General features: G+C 37.8%; 1 protein-coding gene across 9 annotated transcripts in view; it reads right to left on the bottom strand.

Annotated features, from left to right (window-relative positions):
• Positions 1-18,657, bottom strand: part of SEMA5B (semaphorin 5B) — a 498,410-nt gene that overhangs the window by 154,251 nt on the left and 325,502 nt on the right. For all 9 annotated transcript variants that reach the window (XM_067473384.1, XM_067473381.1, XM_067473388.1 and 6 more), the window contains one exon: positions 15,673-15,718. In XM_067473384.1, the coding sequence (XP_067329485.1) occupies positions 15,673-15,718 (46 nt within the window). The remainder of the gene's footprint in view (positions 1-15,672; positions 15,719-18,657) is intronic.

The following is an 18,657-nucleotide window of genomic DNA, read 5'->3' as shown; positions in this document are numbered from 1 at the left end:
AAGATACCTTAAAATGTAGTAATAAAGAATTCCAAACTTGACCATGTCTAGAAATGGCATAAAATTTGACATAACTAAAGCTGGAAAATAAACAATTCAAAAACAATTTTAGTCTTTCTTTACAGCCCCAAGTGGGTACTGACTTATGATTATACTGTTACTCGTGAAACATAACCTACATAAATATCAAAAGGAGAAACGTCCAAATGTCTGGGGTGTGTGTGTGTGTGTGTGTGTGTGTGTGTCTATATATATATATAACACAACGACAAATAATCCAGGTACAATGTCCTTATTTCGGGGGATCCTTCTTCAGGTTGTGTTAATTTACAAATAGCAGCAGTCTTTTGATTTGTGGTTATTTTCTTCTTAAACCCGAAATTTGGATTTTTCTCCTTTTGATATTTATGTAGGTTATGTTTCATGAGTTACAGTATAATAATAAGTTAGTACCCAGTTGGGGCTGTAAAGAAAGACTAAAAATTGTTTTTGAATTGTTTATTTTTATTGATACCATTTTTGTAATATCACAATATAGATATCCGTGCCCTATTGATAACTAAAGCTGGAAACACATCTGAAAAATATTAGCGTGTGCAAGTGGGCAAGGTTTACAAAAAAAAAAAAAAAAAAAGGGATAGGCACCTACTTGTAACTGGTAGCCAGTCTTCAAATGACAACGTCTCCTTCCATTTATTCACAAAGATATGACTCCTGTAATCTTAACCTTCTGGATATCCCTAAGGAGCTTCCTCAATTGATTTCACAGGACAAATTTCCATTGGGCTAACAGAATTTCAACACATTTTCCAAAAGGTTCTAGCTGTTCCAAATGATCTCTGTACAAGTGTCCAAGGGTATTATCATCTCTTTACTGTTCTGCCATCTCCAAGTTCAAAGCAATCTGGCAGCGCATAAATCAATTCCCTTTCACCGATCAAGTGTACATGTACTCAACAGAGGCAGTTAACTGAGGTTTGTATCCCTTGGATCTGCTGCAACAGCACCAGATATTTGTAGATTCTACTTTCCCTCATAACGTTAACCTGCAAACATTCAATTCCTCCAAATCCAGTGATGTAGACTGTGTGCCAGTCTTTAGCTTTGAAAATGTGAGAGAGTAAGTGGAACTGGTTGCCTTTGTACCAAGCTTTTTCAAAAGACTCAAACATGTTTCATGCCAGCTCAGTGCAGAATAAACTGACAGCTGGCTTCAGAAGATGTCAGTCTAGGTACTGGGAAAACACAGGTATAAAATGCCACTCAGTCAAAAAAATCTCACTTGGTAACCCTGAACCGAATGCTATATTTCCCAATCTAAGCTACCTTGGAGTGTTTATGTGGAAATAAATTTGTGAGGAAACTGTGTATGTCTCCTTTTATGTCTTTGGGAGGGAAAGATGGGTCGAAATCATTAAATAACTAATGTTCTTCATATTTTCACAATATTCTACAACCCAGGAACAAAAGAGAGGAAATAATCATCAAATAACACAGCAACCATGTGTCTTGTCATGCGTACTTTTATTTTACTTCTATGCCAGGGTCAGCCTAACTAAGGCAACAGGTCACAAGGGAAGGAGAACATGTATATGCCAACCAATCTATTCAAACAAACTGACATATTCTAGGTAGGTAAAGATCTTCCCCATTACAATACAGAATCGGCATACCTTGTAACAAAGGCAGCACCATTTATTTTCTCAATCAGCAAAAATACATACAGCAGACCTGTACATTCCTTCTTTCTTCATATTACGTTTGGCGGAGACGAGAGACAGAGCCTTCTCGGTGGTGGCCCCTTGTCTATGGAACGCCCTCCCTATAGAGATTAGATCGGTCACCTCCCTTTTAACATTCCGGAAAAAAAGTCAAGACGTGGCTTTTTGAACAAGCGTTTCCAAATGCAGAGTAACTGACATAGGAAAATTGAATGACAACAATGAGACTGGACAACGTTTTTAACAAGGAGACACTATGAATTTATATTTTACTAGCCGTCCCCTGCCACGTGTTGCTGTGGCCCACATGGCTGTTCTGTGTGGGAGTTTTAGCCCAATTCTATCGTTGGTGGGGCTCAGGATGCTCTGTGATTGTAGGTGAACTATAAATCCCAGCAACTGCAACGCCCAAATATCAAGATTCTATTTTCCCCAAACTCCATCAGTGTTCATATTTGGGCATATTGAGTATTCGTGTAGAGTTTGGTCCAGATCCATCATTGTTTGAGTCCACAGTGATCTCTGGATGTGGGTGAACTACAACTCCAAAACCAAAGAACACCACTCACCAAATCCTTCCAGTATTTTCTGTTGGTTATGGGAGAACTGTGTGCCAAGTCTGGTTCAATTCCATCGTTGGTGGGGTTCAAAATGCTCTTTGATTGTAGGTGAACTATAAATTCCAGCAACTACAACTCTCAAATGACAAAATCAATTTTTTTTGAGTGAAGGACATACATTGGGTTCTTAGGTGTCTTGTGTCCCAACTGGGTGTCAATTCGTCCAGTGGTTTTTGAGTTCTGGTAATCCCACAAATGAACATTACATTTTTATTTATATAGATTGATTTGTTTAGTTTTTATTATATGTTATGTTTTTAATTGTATTTATGATATTGTAAGCACTGAATTTTACCTTGTTAACTGCCTTGAGTCGCCTATGGGCTGAGAAACGTAGTATACAAACACAGCAAATAAATAAATAAATAAATAAATACTCTTAAAGGAGTGGAATAATTTCTTCACCATCCTTAACTTTTATGCTTTTCCTCCCCAACTCCTCTGAAAAACATCTCTGGTGTTTACTTCTTTGTATACATGCTGTGTACAAAGAAGTAAACATCACTTAAAAGAAAGAAGAATATTGTATAGTGAAGTGTATCACCTGACAGGATCAACAGTCTCCAGGGGGGAAAAACGTGGCTATTATACTGCGTCTTGACCTTCAATTATACCTGGCTGCCACAAATGCCTCCTTTCAGTGTGGGGAATATTGGAAACACCTCTTTTACAGGTTTCAGGACCCAGAGTAAAATATCAAAGCTATGGCTGGAGGAAAGAGTCAGGGGACAAGCTTGCTTTTCAAAAACACAGTGAACCTGAAGTGACCTAAAGGTTACTAAACTGACCTCCTGCGATTCTCCCTCTTGGTATTTTAATAAAATCCTCAGGCACAGAACGGGGACAGAGTTCCCTAGCGAGCAATCTTTACCTCAGGATTGACAGGGAGAGCATGACCCAGCACGTTATAAAGGAAGGATAATTCTCCAGCTTTCTAGGTGTATGACACAGTATGAATGGGCCACGGGATCTGCCGCATGAGATTAGTTTGAGACGCCTGTAGTGTCGCATGATGGCTTCCCAATCCTCTATGACAGTGGGGAAGAGAATCTGGAACTGACTGATTGTGCACACAGCTCTTTGTGTATATTTCAACCCAGAATCGTGCCAGCAGAATCTCATGAATGTTTACTTACAAACTCACAACTAATACATTGTGAGTAAAACAAAATGTAAAATTTATGACAACTGTAGATAGATGCAAAATAAGCACAGTAGCTATTCACAACAGTAATGTTTATATTGACACAGCCAATGTAGAATCACTCTTCTGCCCCCTACACTGAAGAAACAGCACACATACACACACATATAAATCTGTACACATATACGTAAAATAAGAGTAACATTCAAAATCTAATAGGGAATATTTCGCTCCACTGGGAAACTCTGCTACTAAGCTACCCTTTTGCAAATCTCTTGCAAAGATGTTTTGAAGAAAGACTCCAGTACATAATACAGAACTAAATCTTATTAGGATATATGATTATTAGGGATTTAACAAGGAGATGTGTCCTCTTCCACTATTAATCTGTACTGCAATGCTAGTATTTATTCACTTTATTCCATTTCTTCCCTGTTCTACCTGAACTCAGGTGTGTGTATATACACCTGCCAACTGATGATAAAGCCTTAAGGGTTTCAGCGAAAGTATTGGAGAAAGAACTGAAGACACATTAAAGCATGACACAAAGTATAGTTCACAAAAGCTAACACCACAGCAAATTTGTAAATCTCTGAAGTCCTTTAAGGAACCCTGTTGGTCCTTTTCCATTAAAAAGTACAACTTTTAGCATAACATACTAAAACATACTGACTATTAACTAGGGGAGGGGTGTGGGTTGTTTAATGTAATTTGTTGTGAACTAATGTGCAACCTAAACACTAATGTTAGTTACGTTTTATATTTCCCCCAGAGATGATGATGATGATGATGACGACGACGACAACAACCCTTATTTATATTCTGCTCTATCTCCCCAAAGGAACTCAGGGCGGATTCCAAATATAAAAGGCAAACATTCAATGCCCAAATACAACAACAATACATCCATACTAACAAATTTAAACAACCTAACATATAACCACGAATTATAACTTAACAACTAAAATTAAATAAAAAACACAGCCTGTTATAACAGATATAAGACAAAACATTAAAAAAAACAACAGAAAATTGTGGGAAATCTGATACCAAAGTGTACATTGGCAAAAACTGATTATAAAAATCTATGTGTTTGGAAATGTTCTTGCAGACATACAAAAACATATTCACCCAAAGTCATTTATTAAAAACCCATGTTCATATTTCTACCAAAACTTCTGCAGAAAACATTGGAAAGAAGATGGAATGAACAATGTACTTCAATTTCAAAGTTCAAAGAAAATGAAGTTTATCTGTCCATCCCTATCACAAATGAAGGGTGGAATATGGAACACCATAGTCAACACAACCTTCAGATAGTCTCCACATTCATTTCCAACTCTGTTTGTAAAGTTAGTTGTGTAAAATAAGTATCCAGAGAATAGGACGCCTATCTAAAGCATTTACAGTGAATTAATCTGGGTCCTGAATCATTTTTGTTTTGTTTTCTTAATGTTTTTACAGCTTGGAAAATCGTTTGAATCAAAATTTTCACCAGGCTATATATACAAAAACATGCAAAGGAGCTTGTATCCTAGGTGGCAGAGGTGAGGAAGGCCCCAGGTGAGTGATTAAGGGCCGGTCTATCTCTATCTCTACCAACTCTTCCCTCACTACATGAGCAGCTAAGCCATTCAGTCTGTGTGAGTGACTTTGTCATGTAGCTCCGGGCTCTGCCGCTGCAATAATCCCTCCTGTATTAGCTGTTCATCTGAAAGAAGCTGTAAAACACATGTCAGCTTAAATGGTTACCAGAAGACAAAGCATGATTACATTTGTCCAGGGAAAACTGGAAAGGCGAACAAAAGCTAAAATGAAATGCTTTTAAGTATTGGTGGTAGAACCAGGTTGGGGAGGGAAGAAGAGAACTGTTTGGTTTATTCCACGCTACATAAAAACCACAATGCTATAACTATTCCCTGGGAGTAAATCTCATGGAACTCAAAAGAAGTTATGCCTGAGAATTTTTGCTGTAAGAGCTTTCTTCTAAAATTTGCTACACTCACTACTAGGTTCTTTACTTTGGATTTATCAACAGCTACACTTGTAAAATATCACAAAAAACTACTTTATGCAGCAGTGATAAACTAAACCTAGTTCAGAGGGCATGCAGGGAGAATTCAAACATTAAACAAACAACTGCTATGCTCCCATTGCAAGCCACTGTTTTATCTGGGGGTTAATTTAGATCCTTTACAAGATCGATGCTTCACTTGCCAAACAACAATTACACATTATTTATAATGCATGAGTGGAACTTTAATGTGCCCTTGTTACTCCCATTTAAACAAGTTTGCAGTTTTACTGGATTTAAAAGTTAGACTTCCTTGCATATGTAGCCATCTGGGGGGAAATATGCCAGTAGATGGTGCTAAAAAAGGCAGTTTGTTGAATTAATTTGTTTGCAATTCCAACACCTACATGAATTTCCAAAGAATGACAATCACCATGCCAAATTTGGTACCAAACCATTTTTGGGAGGTGAAAATTCCTGGTTTAATACAGGGAGAAAATCTTTTATCCCATTCTACGTTCATCGACATACAAAATAAGCCATTTCCTGTTTTGGGTCATAAGATTGTCCCTGTTAGGATTTGCACAAGAGCACATTTGTATGTATATTGGATGTTCAACTATTCCAACCCAAAGGACTTGTAATTATGCATTTTACCTTTCCTTAAAAGAAAAGTACTGGAGGAGTTTGTAACTGAATCGTGCATAGGCACATACACCACGTAGCATGGACCCCCAAGTATTAAAAGATCATGTTCAAACTCACAACAGTGCTGATGTAATGTAGCAAATATGCAATACTGATTCTAAAGAATTTTACCAAGGGATTTTAGTTCATTTCTGAGCTTACATTTCAGGCTTACAGAAATAAACATTTCATTTGGAAGCACAAAACTTGTCATTGCTCAGTATTCAAAAAAACGCCTTACATAAACCATAAGGTCAGTTATACCTTGAATATAAGCAAAAGAAAGGCTAAAGGTCAAATCTGCTCTTATTCTGATTTAACAAATAAGGAAAGCCTTTAAATTTGCTGCTGTCATAAAAGAGAGAGAGTGTCAAATTTCACTCTCTTTGGTACATTGGTTTTGTAATCCTCAATAACTAGTGAAACTAAGAGTAACTTCTGGCCCTCTGAGTTTGACATTTCTGGCATTCCTTATTACTTCCAACCATTTTTTATCTAAGGAGCATACAGCACCTGACTGGTCACAGTTGATCTTAGAGCCCTATCTCAAACCAAAGCACAGATTTAGAGCAACCACAGGGTGATACAAAACACTGTTCATTCACACTGAGAAAATAGAGCATGCTGCCTTATTGAGTGCTAAATAAATGGAAGTAATAAGAAGGCATTTGGTGGGTGAAAATGCAGGACTATACTTGGGTAAAAGAATTATGGTATATGGCCATACTACATGAAATATGGGTATAGAGTGCCAAAAGAATCAAGGCTATGCCGCATGGCAATAAGTTGAGTAAGGCTTGCTGACGTATCAACATGTAGGATGTGCCTTTCATGTTGCTTGATTCGTGTTTGGCCGCTGCATTTGGTGGTCCCTATGTAGACTTGTCCACAGCTGCATGGTATACAGTAGGCTTCTGCAGAGGTGAGATGATCCCTCTTGTAGCATTTGTTGGATTATTTTAGTGGGTCTGTAGATAGTTTGTAAGTTGTGTTTCCTCAAGGAACATGAAAGGCACTGCAGACTATTTCAACCAGAGAAATCAGCCATAGCAGAGAACCTGATGAACCAACCTGGACACAAAGTATTATTTGGGAACACAGAAATGCTGGACCACTCTAACTCTAACAACTGCCATGTCAGACCACACAGAGAAACCATTGAAATCCTCAAGTATGGGAACAATTTCAACAGAAAGGAAGAAACCATGAAAATGAACAAAATCTGGCTACCAGTATTTTAAAAAAACTCTAAAAGTATACCAGCAAATAAAGAACAACATTCAAACACAGGGGAGTTCCAGACAATAAACAATCAGGGACAGTTAATCACCTCTCAACAAAGGATTCCCCCAGGCAGTAAGACGGCATACCTTGAAACTGTCAAATGCTAATCAAGGTTACCAATTGAAACATCAAATGCTAATCAAGGTCACCAATTGAAACATTCACACCTAGCTCCAACAGTCAAGAGTTCTTTCTCCCACCCTGGACATTCCACAGATATATAAACCCCATTTTCCTAGTTTCCAACAGAACTCACAACCTCTGAGGATGCCTGTCATAGATGCAGGTGAAATGTCAGGAGAGAATGCTTCTGGAACATGGCCATACAGCCCGAAAAACTTACAACTCAAAAATTACTTCTAGATAGATTCGGACCAAGACATCATGACTGCCGTGAGTTTATGAGTTGATGACTGAGGCTCTTTGATGTCTTGACAGCAAATAACAATCACTCTGGTAGATTTATGGAACAATCATGACTAAATTGTAACCTAGACATCAAGATTTGCAACTTTCCTACAAAATTCAAAATACAAATATATAAGCAGGAATATGAGAAAATAAAAACTGGTAGAAATTGGGGGGAAGATGACAGAAATATGTGTTCTAAATGTTGTATTTCTGCTTCATAATGGACCAGGGCAGAAAAAGCAGGGAGTCTATACTAAAAGTAACTGCAATTAATTATGTTACATTCTTTTGGAATAGAGGCAACAGCTTTAACATTTGTAAGGCAGATCTCTGCATGTCTCCGGACAAATAAAATGCCAAATTTTAGATAAACCTTGGATCAAACGGATTACCTTGGGTATGTACATGTAACATTCTGTTGGCTGAACTTTCTCTGCCACCCATCAGCAGCTGCGTTCCTCCTCAGTTCCCCGATCAACACATCATCTCTTCTGCCCTTTCCTCACTTTACATTGGAATTCTCAGCATTGCTTACATGAATATAGAAGAAGGTAAGATATCCAGAAAACTCTTTTAAGTGAAACTAACATGAAACAACAGCTAAAAATCTGTGACAGGCCAGCCTGATTGACAACTCAGTACAACCTAAGCAGGAACCCTATCTTCTCCCATTGTATGACTATTTTTTAAATTATTATTACCAGTTTTCCTAAATTTCAAATATATCTATCACTTGCACCTTGCTGAATGCCTCCTGCCCCCTCCTCAATGGTATCCTTGACTACAGCGCTTTCTAAAATGCAGAGAAACATCACATTGGCATGCTAACCTTTCCAAGCTAAAAAGCAATCCTCAGCACATTTACTGAAATGTGAGCATCTACATATTCAATTGGGTTTAATTTTTTTTCCAACATCCATAGGATTTCGGCAATACCTTATGTATTTCAGGGAATTACTATGAAACTGTTCTAAGAATGGCCACAGCATTCACTATTGTCAATGAAAGCAAGCAAGAGCTACACCATGGAATCATTTTTATGAAAGAGCATTGCTTACACTTAAGCCAAATGTATCAATGCCAACTAATCTCCCTTGAAAATGAAAGAATCTGCTATCCCGATTACAATCACTCCAAGTCATGCAACCAATGCCTTATGTTCTGTTACTTCAAGTCATTTTCAATTCATGGAGACACTAATGTGACCCTTTCATGGGGTTTTCTTAGCAAGATCTGTTCAAACCCTGGTCTTCCAGTGCCTTAAGTCCAACATTTAGATCACTACCCAATGCAGTCTTTCATCCTGATGCCTCATGAACCATCTTAAAACATGTAAGATCATCCACAGAGCTTAAATCCAGAATAGCAGCATAAATCCCAAGCTCTGAAACTGGTTTGAAATAACAGAAACTGGTTTGAAATAACAGAAAATCTCTGCTTGACCAAACCAAAGGTTCATAGTCCAACATTGGTTTCCATCTGTGATCAACCAGCAGGTTCCAGAAAGTCCACAAGCAGAGAATGAAAGCAAACTCATCATGTATTCTTGATCCCCAGAAATGGAGTAGTCAAGAAAGATTCTGAATCTATTGTTACTGTGGCTAGTAGCCCCTGACACAGACACATTTTTTTTAATAAATGTGACTACCCCTTCAGCCTGACTTGAACTTTTGGACATTATTATAATTCTGGTGGTAAAAAAATATACCCACAATAATTTATTATAAACAGTAAACTGTTTTTGCAATAACACGCTAGTGTGGTGCAGTGGTTTGCGCATTAAGACTGTAACTTGGGTTTGAATCCTACTGGGTGACCTTGGGCAACTCACACTCTTTCAACCTCGAAGGAAGGCAAAGACAAATCCCCTTTCAACAAATCTTGCCAGGAAAATACCATGATAGGTCCACCTTAGGATTGTCATGATACGATCCTAAGGCATATAATTTGTAGGCATACAGCAACAACAACAACAACAACAAATGCACCCTCATTATAAGGTAATGAGAGATAGATTCAGTTCATTGGCAATGCACAAAAACAACTATTTTTGTTGGGTAGTGTGGATCCTAACTAGATAACTATGTTTTGAATCACAGGCCAACTGCCTGTGGTATTTTCATTCTTTCAAAAAAAGAGAAGTAAAGATTGTTATTTCATTTTCACTTCAGTAAGAAAAAATGAAAGATGACTTTTTTTTTAAAAAAAAACTATAATTATAAAGGTATACACCTCCTGGTTGTATCTGTAGAACAGCAATTGTAACTAATTTGTAGAAGTAACTTTTCAGACACTGAAAATTCCATCAGCTAATAATGTATGCTTTGTGTGAAGAGACCATTTATTTTTCTTCCCTGGGCCTAATGCCAATTATTTGGATGCATGACCTTTATCTCTGAGAGGAGGAGAAGGAATTATATAGAAGACACTCCTCATGCACAAATCTTTCACAATGCTACACATCCACCTGAAAAACAGGATGTAACTTGACTGTACAGAGTGAGCAAAAATTTGGAAATCGAGAAGGGGAGTTTCTATTATACAACTCTATGGGATCAGTACCCATCTTTTTATTGGAAATTTCATAAACAATTGGAATTAACTGCACCATAACCTAACTGAAAAGGTAAAAATGATGTCACATCCATCATGAACATGTGGAGACCACCTTTTGAAAACTACTAGTCAAGAAAAGAATGACCCTTTGAACAAGTGGTATTCATAAGCATTCATGTAATGTCACACAGGTAACTCAGCTGTTAAACTGAAGAACTATGTCTTTAAATTGCCAAGGATAAAGACATGCCACTACAAAAATATATTTGGCTAGAAGAGGATGGTTGTTTCTTTGAAGTTGAATTTGCAATTGTCCAAAAGATATACACTCCCTTGAATCCTCTTAGTTTAAACTCAAGAGACAAAAAAGTAGTCTTCTTTAAAAATAACATCTCAGATTTACTAACAAACTTCTTTTATATATTCAGCATACTAGTCCATAGTCCAATGTCTTTAAGCATATAGATGTAGTCCAAACTGTATAACTGTACTCACTGAAATCTGAAAAGAGACAAACTGCAATCCACCTCCATTGAGGTCTAAAAGCATACTGCATAACAAAAATGGAGTCCTGTGTCTGAAGCCCCTCCCACACCAAAAGGGTACAATCAAACTGGCAAACCAAAATGTGCATGCAATATAGGTTAACAATTATACACATTTACAAACAGTTAGTGGAGGCTTGGAAGGTTGCTATTTCCAACAGGTTTCACCTACTGACAGAATATGGTTTGTCCTCTCCAGGAATTTTCTAGGTTCTATAGTATGTTTCTGCAGGATGTAGTCACCCTGGAGGATACCTTTTTCAGAATTTAATAGAATTTAAGCAAAAGTAATTAATTAATAATGTTCACTATTCACCATGGCTTTTTCTTTCCACAGTAACGCTTTCCCTGTAGATATGCAAGTACTGTTCTGTCGTTCTTGCTTACCAGCACCTAAATTCTAATATGCTAACTCTGATTTTCATGGAATAAAAGAATAATGGAATGACAAAGCCTTCAATAACTAAAAGATGTAGTGCAACCTTGATTCTGACTTGATGTGCCGAAGAAAACGGGAACTTTATGTGTCAACTAACATTTGTTTCTCAGTACGACTCTGTACCGCTCCACATGACTCTGTACCACCAACCGAGCTCCAGACGGCCCTGTTTTATGCACACTAGTAATGTGCTTTGCTCAGTCAGTTCAGACATAATTTACTATTTAAAACATGCCATGGGGATTTTGTTTTGTTTTTTAAAAAGCAACATTTCCCAACTAATCTCGTAATTGTGAAGTCTACTGTAAAAAAGCCCTTTTCTTGGCTCTGTGTGATCACTGGGGGATTAGAGTTTAACCCTTTCAGAAACACTTATAATGTTTGCTGGAAATGTGTATCACTTCTTAGTTTTCGTTTTAGGCAGACAACTGATGTACACACATCAGCCTTAAATAAAAGAAAAGGCTTAATTGGAAGGTAAGAGCTCAGCCACACTGAACAAACTTCCCTTTATTTCATTAGACATTGGGACATGGTTTGAAAGAAAATAACAATATCATTCAACAGCTTTGTGAAATGAGATATATCAGTATGTTTTGCTGCGGCACTTCATGTAAAAAGAACGTGAAAGTTTAATGAGTTCATGAGGGAAAGTTCAAAGACCGATGATCAGAAGAAAATAAGAATATTGTATGTAAACAAAGCTATTCCTTTTTCAAAGATAAAAGTATTACTTCCTTTCTCTTAAAGAGGAGAAATCATGCACAATACATTGAGTGTGATAAATGATTGTCATATGCTAAATAGAAAGAAATGTTAATTTCCTGATTAAAGGAGAAAAAAGCAGAGCAACCAAGGAAAAAATGAAATCACTCACGCTTAGCATCAGTTCCATTTCTGTTAGCTAACACTTGTATATCAAAATATGCTTTGACAGCTGCATACTTAATAACATCTTATTTCTCCTTAAATTTCTTTTTGGAAAGGAGGGTAAGGAAATCTATCAGATAATCAGATGCAGTGGAAAATGCTGAAAATGAGATTCCTTAAAATGTCAAAAGTAGGAAAACTAGAACACTCTGGTAGAAAGAATCTAATCTTGTTGATCAAACTGTAATGTTAAGTCTTATTTACATTAAAAGTAATTAGTGTTAATGCAATGCTTTAATGAATGACTATTAGCAAATGCTGAAGAATCCAAGAGATTAATCTGTGCAAGTTTTATTCTAATATTTTCTCTAGGCATTGTTCACACAGTACTCTGAAACACTACAACTGTTAATTGGAATATCTTGATAGAAAGGCAGAACAGATGTTGGATCACAGATGTTACAGTCAAGGACTGCAAAATGATACGTCCTGGGTTCCTTGAAATAAAAAAGGGGGTTTTCTGATGCTAGGAGAAGAGGTGGTCTTCAACTTTCAAATCTCTAGAAAAAATGTTTCTAGAGCAGTGTTCTCAATCTGTGAGTCCCCTGACGTTTTGGTCTTCAACTCCCAGAAAGCTTAACAGCTCGTAAACTGGCTGGGATTTCTGGGAGTTGTAGGTCAAAACACCTGGGGACCCATAGGTTGAGAACCACTGTTCTAGAGAGAAGTGGCACATTTCTTTGACTGAGCCATGAAGATCTTATATTTGCCACCAATCTTCCAAGGAGGCAAACTCACACACCATTTTGATATTGTCAATTGCTATGTGATGTGTCACAAATTCATTTCTTGATTATTCGATGAAGGGGTTTACATAAAATTTAAAAAATCTGACACCAGAGGTGGCTTTAGACAGGGCTTCTAAAACATTTCCCATGCATGACACGTTTTGGCCTGATAAATTTTTACGTCAACTTTGCTACATTGACATAAAAATGAACATTCACTGATAAGAAATCAGCATGTGCAAGGCATGCTAAACAAGTTGATTTTCATTTTTATGAAGTACAGCTGAAGCATCTTGTGCAGAGTCCACTGTAAGCCCTACAGAACAGATTTGTGTAAATGTCTAAAATAGCCAATAGGTAATTTTCAGAAAACTATTGGCAAATTCTTCAGGACCCCAACACCTAACTATTTGGGATCAGGGACTCACCGTTTAAGAAGCAATGGTCTTAACAATTGTTTGAAAACACCGGTGAGTCTCTCTCTCTCCCTGAGCCCCTCTCCCCACATTTCCCTTTGCTTTGGTTTGGGATTTGTCACTTATAGAACAAGCTCTGATCACTTTTATATTAGGTTATCATACAGCAAACCATTCTGCCTTTTAATTTTTTGTTTGTGTCAGGAGCGACTTGAGAAACTGCAAGTCACTTCTGATGTGAGAGAATTGGCCGTCTGCAAATATGTTTCCCGAGGGACGCCTGGATGTTTTACCATCCTGTGGGAGGCTTCTCTCATGTCCCCACACGAGGAGCTGGTTAATTGATATTACTGGAAGCAATGTTCTTCCTCAGAGGGAATCACACATCAAAAAAGAAACAAGTAGGATGTAAAGAAAATGATATCTGTTTCTACAGTAGTAATCCACAAGAAGCGGAAACTTTCCAGCAGTGGAGAGAATGAAACAGTAGCAAGGATTAAACTATATCCTATTCATTCTGTGTGAATTATTATGAAATAACGTAATTAGTCCAGAGCATCCACTTTTCAGTTGACTCAAGAGATTGGAAACTCAGGTTAAGGCCCTGGAAGATGAAGCTCTTAATCCCTCAAAGCTCTCTGCCTCTGACAGATTCTTTAGGCTGCCCTTTGATGGGACAGATCCCAAGCCTCATGACATATACCTAAAGATATATGCTTCACTTCTACCCACTTTCCTCTCTTTTGCCCAGTAATGGATTAGCTTCTGACTATTTATCTTTGTACTCTGTTCAAATCCTGCTTTCATTCCCTGCTCATTAGAAAAATAAAGAAATCCAGTCACAGAGACAAATCTGTCTTTTTAAAATGTGAACTTCAGTTCTGAAACTAATTTGGTACTTCCTTTGAAAAACAGTCATGCTGCTAAAGATGATTGTAGGAGTGAAGTCATTAACTAGTGTTCAGGCCTGTGATCTCAACAGTTTATTCATTAGATGAATGGAACATCACAGTCACAACAATATAAAACACTAAACGCCTGACTCGTATTTATTTTTGTTGTTGTTGTGTCTTTAAGTCGTTTTCAATTTATGGCAACCCTAAGGTTTGCTTTTGCTTTCTTCTGAGATTGAGAAGGTATGACTTTGCCACTCACTTTGAGTTTCTATGGCTGGGCAGGGATTCGAGCCCTAGTCTGGAGAGATATAGTCCAACCTTAAACAGCTACACCATGGTGGCTCTCACTTGCCTGTGAGGCCGAGTTTGTTAAAACCTGACACGACAACTTTAATAATGGTTTCAGTACTGTAGCTCACAGTACGAGAACAAATGATTACATTTCTTAGAGTACTTTACTCTAAATGAAGCCACTACTATCAGGACAAAAGTAATACATATTTTCAAACACAACTCTCTTTGGATAGCTTTTCACGCCTTATCATGTTGTTATTATGGAATTCCACAAAATTCCATCCTCAGCATTTTCTGCTCATACAGAGCTAACAAAGACTCGGGAATAGTGACAGAAAAGCAAAGCGAAAGCCTTCTCCAAAAGCTGCTGATGTCTGCATTAATAAAAGCTGAGGATTTCTTTGCATTGTTTTAGTTAAGCTTGCACAGCCTAGCTGTCACAAGACCAACTGAGTCTAATACAAAGCTCTTTCTTGGCAGCAGCCCATCCCTCTTTGCTCAAAACTCAGAAGACAAAGAATCTAGCAAGAAAAATATATGACCACGAAGCACTTATTTATTTGATTTATATCTACTTTCTCTCTAAATATGGGACCGTTACCCTTTTATTGCTTTATACTGCAATTTCATACTTTTATGTTTTGATTTGTTTTTATTTTATGGTCTATTGCAATCTGATTTTTGAAAATGAAAACCAGTATAGATATATGATGGAATAGATAAATAAATAAATAATCTTAGTGAGATAAATAGGGAATGTTCAACACCAAGGCTCACACTGAAAATTCATTATGACACAAAATAGCAAGATCAATTTTCTCCCAGTCAGATTTGGGTAATCTATACCATATTTGGTGGCTGAGCCTCCAACCCACTCATCATCCTCTCTTACCATACCATTACTTATTTATTTTATATAAAAGGCTATTTATATAGCCTATTAATTATGCAAACAGATAAAGTTTTTGACTAAAAGCGTGAACATACCTGAATAAGAGAAACGTTGTATAGACTTAGTCTGAAGAGGGAGTTTCTGTGAAAGCAAGCAAAGAAGTGTTAGGTCATTCAGAAGCTTTTGAAATGGGAAAACAAATAGTGTATAACAACTGCACTACTTTGGAATCAGAGGAGCACATGGCATTTCCATAGGCAGTACACCAAGTGCACACCTTATTTGCTGCTCTCTCAATAAACTTTGTAGCAGCATCAGAACTCTTGAAACCCCTGCACTTTTGTCTTGATATACATTGAAACCTGCAGTTCACCGGATCCCCTGGTGGTGCAGCGAGTTAAATCGCTGAACTGCTGAACTTGCTGATGGAAAGGTTAGTGGTTCGAATCCAGAGAGCGAGGTGAGCTCCAGCTGTTAGCCCGTTTCTGCCAACCTAGCAGTTTGAAAATTGGCAAATGTGAGTAGATCAATAGGTACTGCTCCAACAGAAAGGTAACAGTGCTCCATGCAGTTGTGCCAGCCACATGACTTTGGAGGTGTCTATGGACAACGCCAGCTCTTTGGCTTAGAAATGGAGATGAGCACCACCCCCAGAGTTGGACACGACTAGACTTAATGTCAGAGGGAAAACTTTACCTTTATCTACATTTCAAGCTAATTTTAAACCTTAGCATTGGCTGAAATAAGCACTGCAGTTCACTTAGTCTCAAGCAGAGAAAAAGAAGATAATTCAAGTCCTATACAGGTAAGGGCCCTTACAGACAGGCTGATATCTCACAACCTTTCTCGGTTTTACTTGAGGCATCAGGTGAAACCAAATTAATCCGGAGAAAACTGGGATATCTCAGTTTGCTCCAGAGTAATTTAATACCTGGAAAGACCTGTACCTTAAGCTAAGATCTGGATCTTTGCAGGTGAGGAACCTGTGAGGATTGAATCTTCAGGCCCCTGGAGCCCGAAGTAGCGGAGTGGCACCCACCCCCCATTTCCCCCCAAAACACATACCTGAGGGGCCTGCTGGCAGCACAGGGCCCTCTGGAGGGTACTCCTGAAGGGCAAAAATGATGTATCAGGAATGGGGGAGAGAGATTATATCCCAGTTCCTCCTGGGATTTATTTAAGTGTAAAGGGACCCTAAGTAAAGACCAGAGGTGAAAATACAACTACTAGTAGTTTAATTCAGTAGACTCTCAGTTAACCAGCACCCATGAGGATTGGTAGATGCCAGGTGTAGTTTCTGGTTGCTTGAGAGTTACGATTAAAAAATACCTCATCCTATCCCATACTATAAACTCTGTATTGAGTTGATATTAATATTTAATTACAGTAATTAAGACAGAGACAAACTTAATGTAACAGTTTTAGTGTATTATAAAAACAGCTTTCTGCATGCAATATGCAATTTTAGTTAAATGGCAATCAATAAAATTCTCAACTTCACTAACATTGTTTTTTAAACTTCAAGTAACTTAGATAAACACACTAATACACACTTTATTATACATCCACTTGTAGTCCAACATGTATAGAAAGTGCCAAGATGAGGATTTTACTGAAGAACGGGAAAAACTACATTTTTAAGGAGCCAAAAAAGAAATGTGCCTCTAGAATAGAATTAAGGGAGAATTCTGTTCTAGATGTCTCAAGCACTTCTTTCTAATGTCCCAGAACCAGTACCATATTTGTGCCCAATGGCTAAAACTGTTTCTTTCCTAGAAATCCACCAACAGACCACCAGATGAAGTAGGACAGCTCTAGGACATATGCAACATTAACGTTGAAAGCTCAGGAAAGGAGTTACAGAATCTAACTAATGAAGTATTTGAGTTGGAAAAAGAAACACAAACCTTGATCATGCCATTCTGTAGATAACACATCCCACATTCGCATGCATCTTTATGATGAATTCTAATACTACAACAAGTAGAGAAAAACATGGAATTTTGTTCAGCAGAGCTGAACACCTTTCTTGTCATATCTGTCCATGTGGCATACTAGCAACTGGATCCATGAGCTCAAAATGGTGTAAATGGTTCTTCTCCTCTCGTTCTATCCTCACAACACTCTTGCCCAGTGAGTCTGATACCTCATTGAAGACTAGAACTTGATCCAAATCTAGTACAATACTCTAGCCCAAGGGTCCTCAAACGATTTAAAGAGGGCCAGGTCACAGTCCCTCAAACTGTTGGAGGGCCGGATTATAATTTGAAAAAATAACCCATGAATGAATTCCTATGCACACTGTACATATCTTATTTGTAGTGCAAAAAACACTTAAAAGCAATACAATAATTAAAATGAAGAACAATTTTAACAAATATAAGATTAGTATTTCAATGAGAAGTGTGAACCTGTTTTTGACTGATGAGATAGGATTGTTGTTGTTGTGTGCTTTCAAGTCGTTTCAGACTTAGGTTGACCCTGTGTGAGGGCTGGGTAAATGACCTTGGAGGGCTGTATCTGGCCCCCGGCCTTAGTTTGAGGACCCCTGCTCTAGCCACTAAACCAGGGCTTCACGAAGCACAGCCCTTTAGGTATTGCTGGCCTATGAGCTCCACCATTTCTCCCCATTGGCTGCTGGAAGTTGTAGAACAAAATTATTTGGAAGGTCAAAGTTATCCATCCCTGGTGTGATGACACTTCATGCAGATACTTTGCTAAAACTATGTGGATCTAAATTTGGTAACAGATGAACAGGAGACCAATCTAGCAACATCTAGAAGGATATAGCATCCTTTCATTATACCATTCTTAGTCTCAAAACACTAGGAGATGACTTAGGGAAGAGAATATGAGCCAGAACTGTCATGCTGAAAGAAACTGATGGCATGAACCCTTTTCCTAATATAAATCACCACTATTTTAGACCATATTATTCAGAATGGTAATATCTACCTTTTACTATACAACAGGCATGAACAGTTGGACTAGGGAACCTGCAAGACATGGAGGAAAGTTTAAATGTCTCTCTTCTACCCAGTATTGCTCAAACTCTTGCTCAAAATGACTCCTTTCCCTTT

This window comes from Anolis sagrei, chromosome 1 (assembly GCF_037176765.1).
Source record: "Anolis sagrei isolate rAnoSag1 chromosome 1, rAnoSag1.mat, whole genome shotgun sequence".
NCBI classification, from domain to species: domain Eukaryota; kingdom Metazoa; phylum Chordata; class Lepidosauria; order Squamata; family Dactyloidae; genus Anolis; species Anolis sagrei.
Note: the sequence above shows the minus strand (reverse complement) of the source record. Positions and strands in the feature narration are given on the sequence as shown.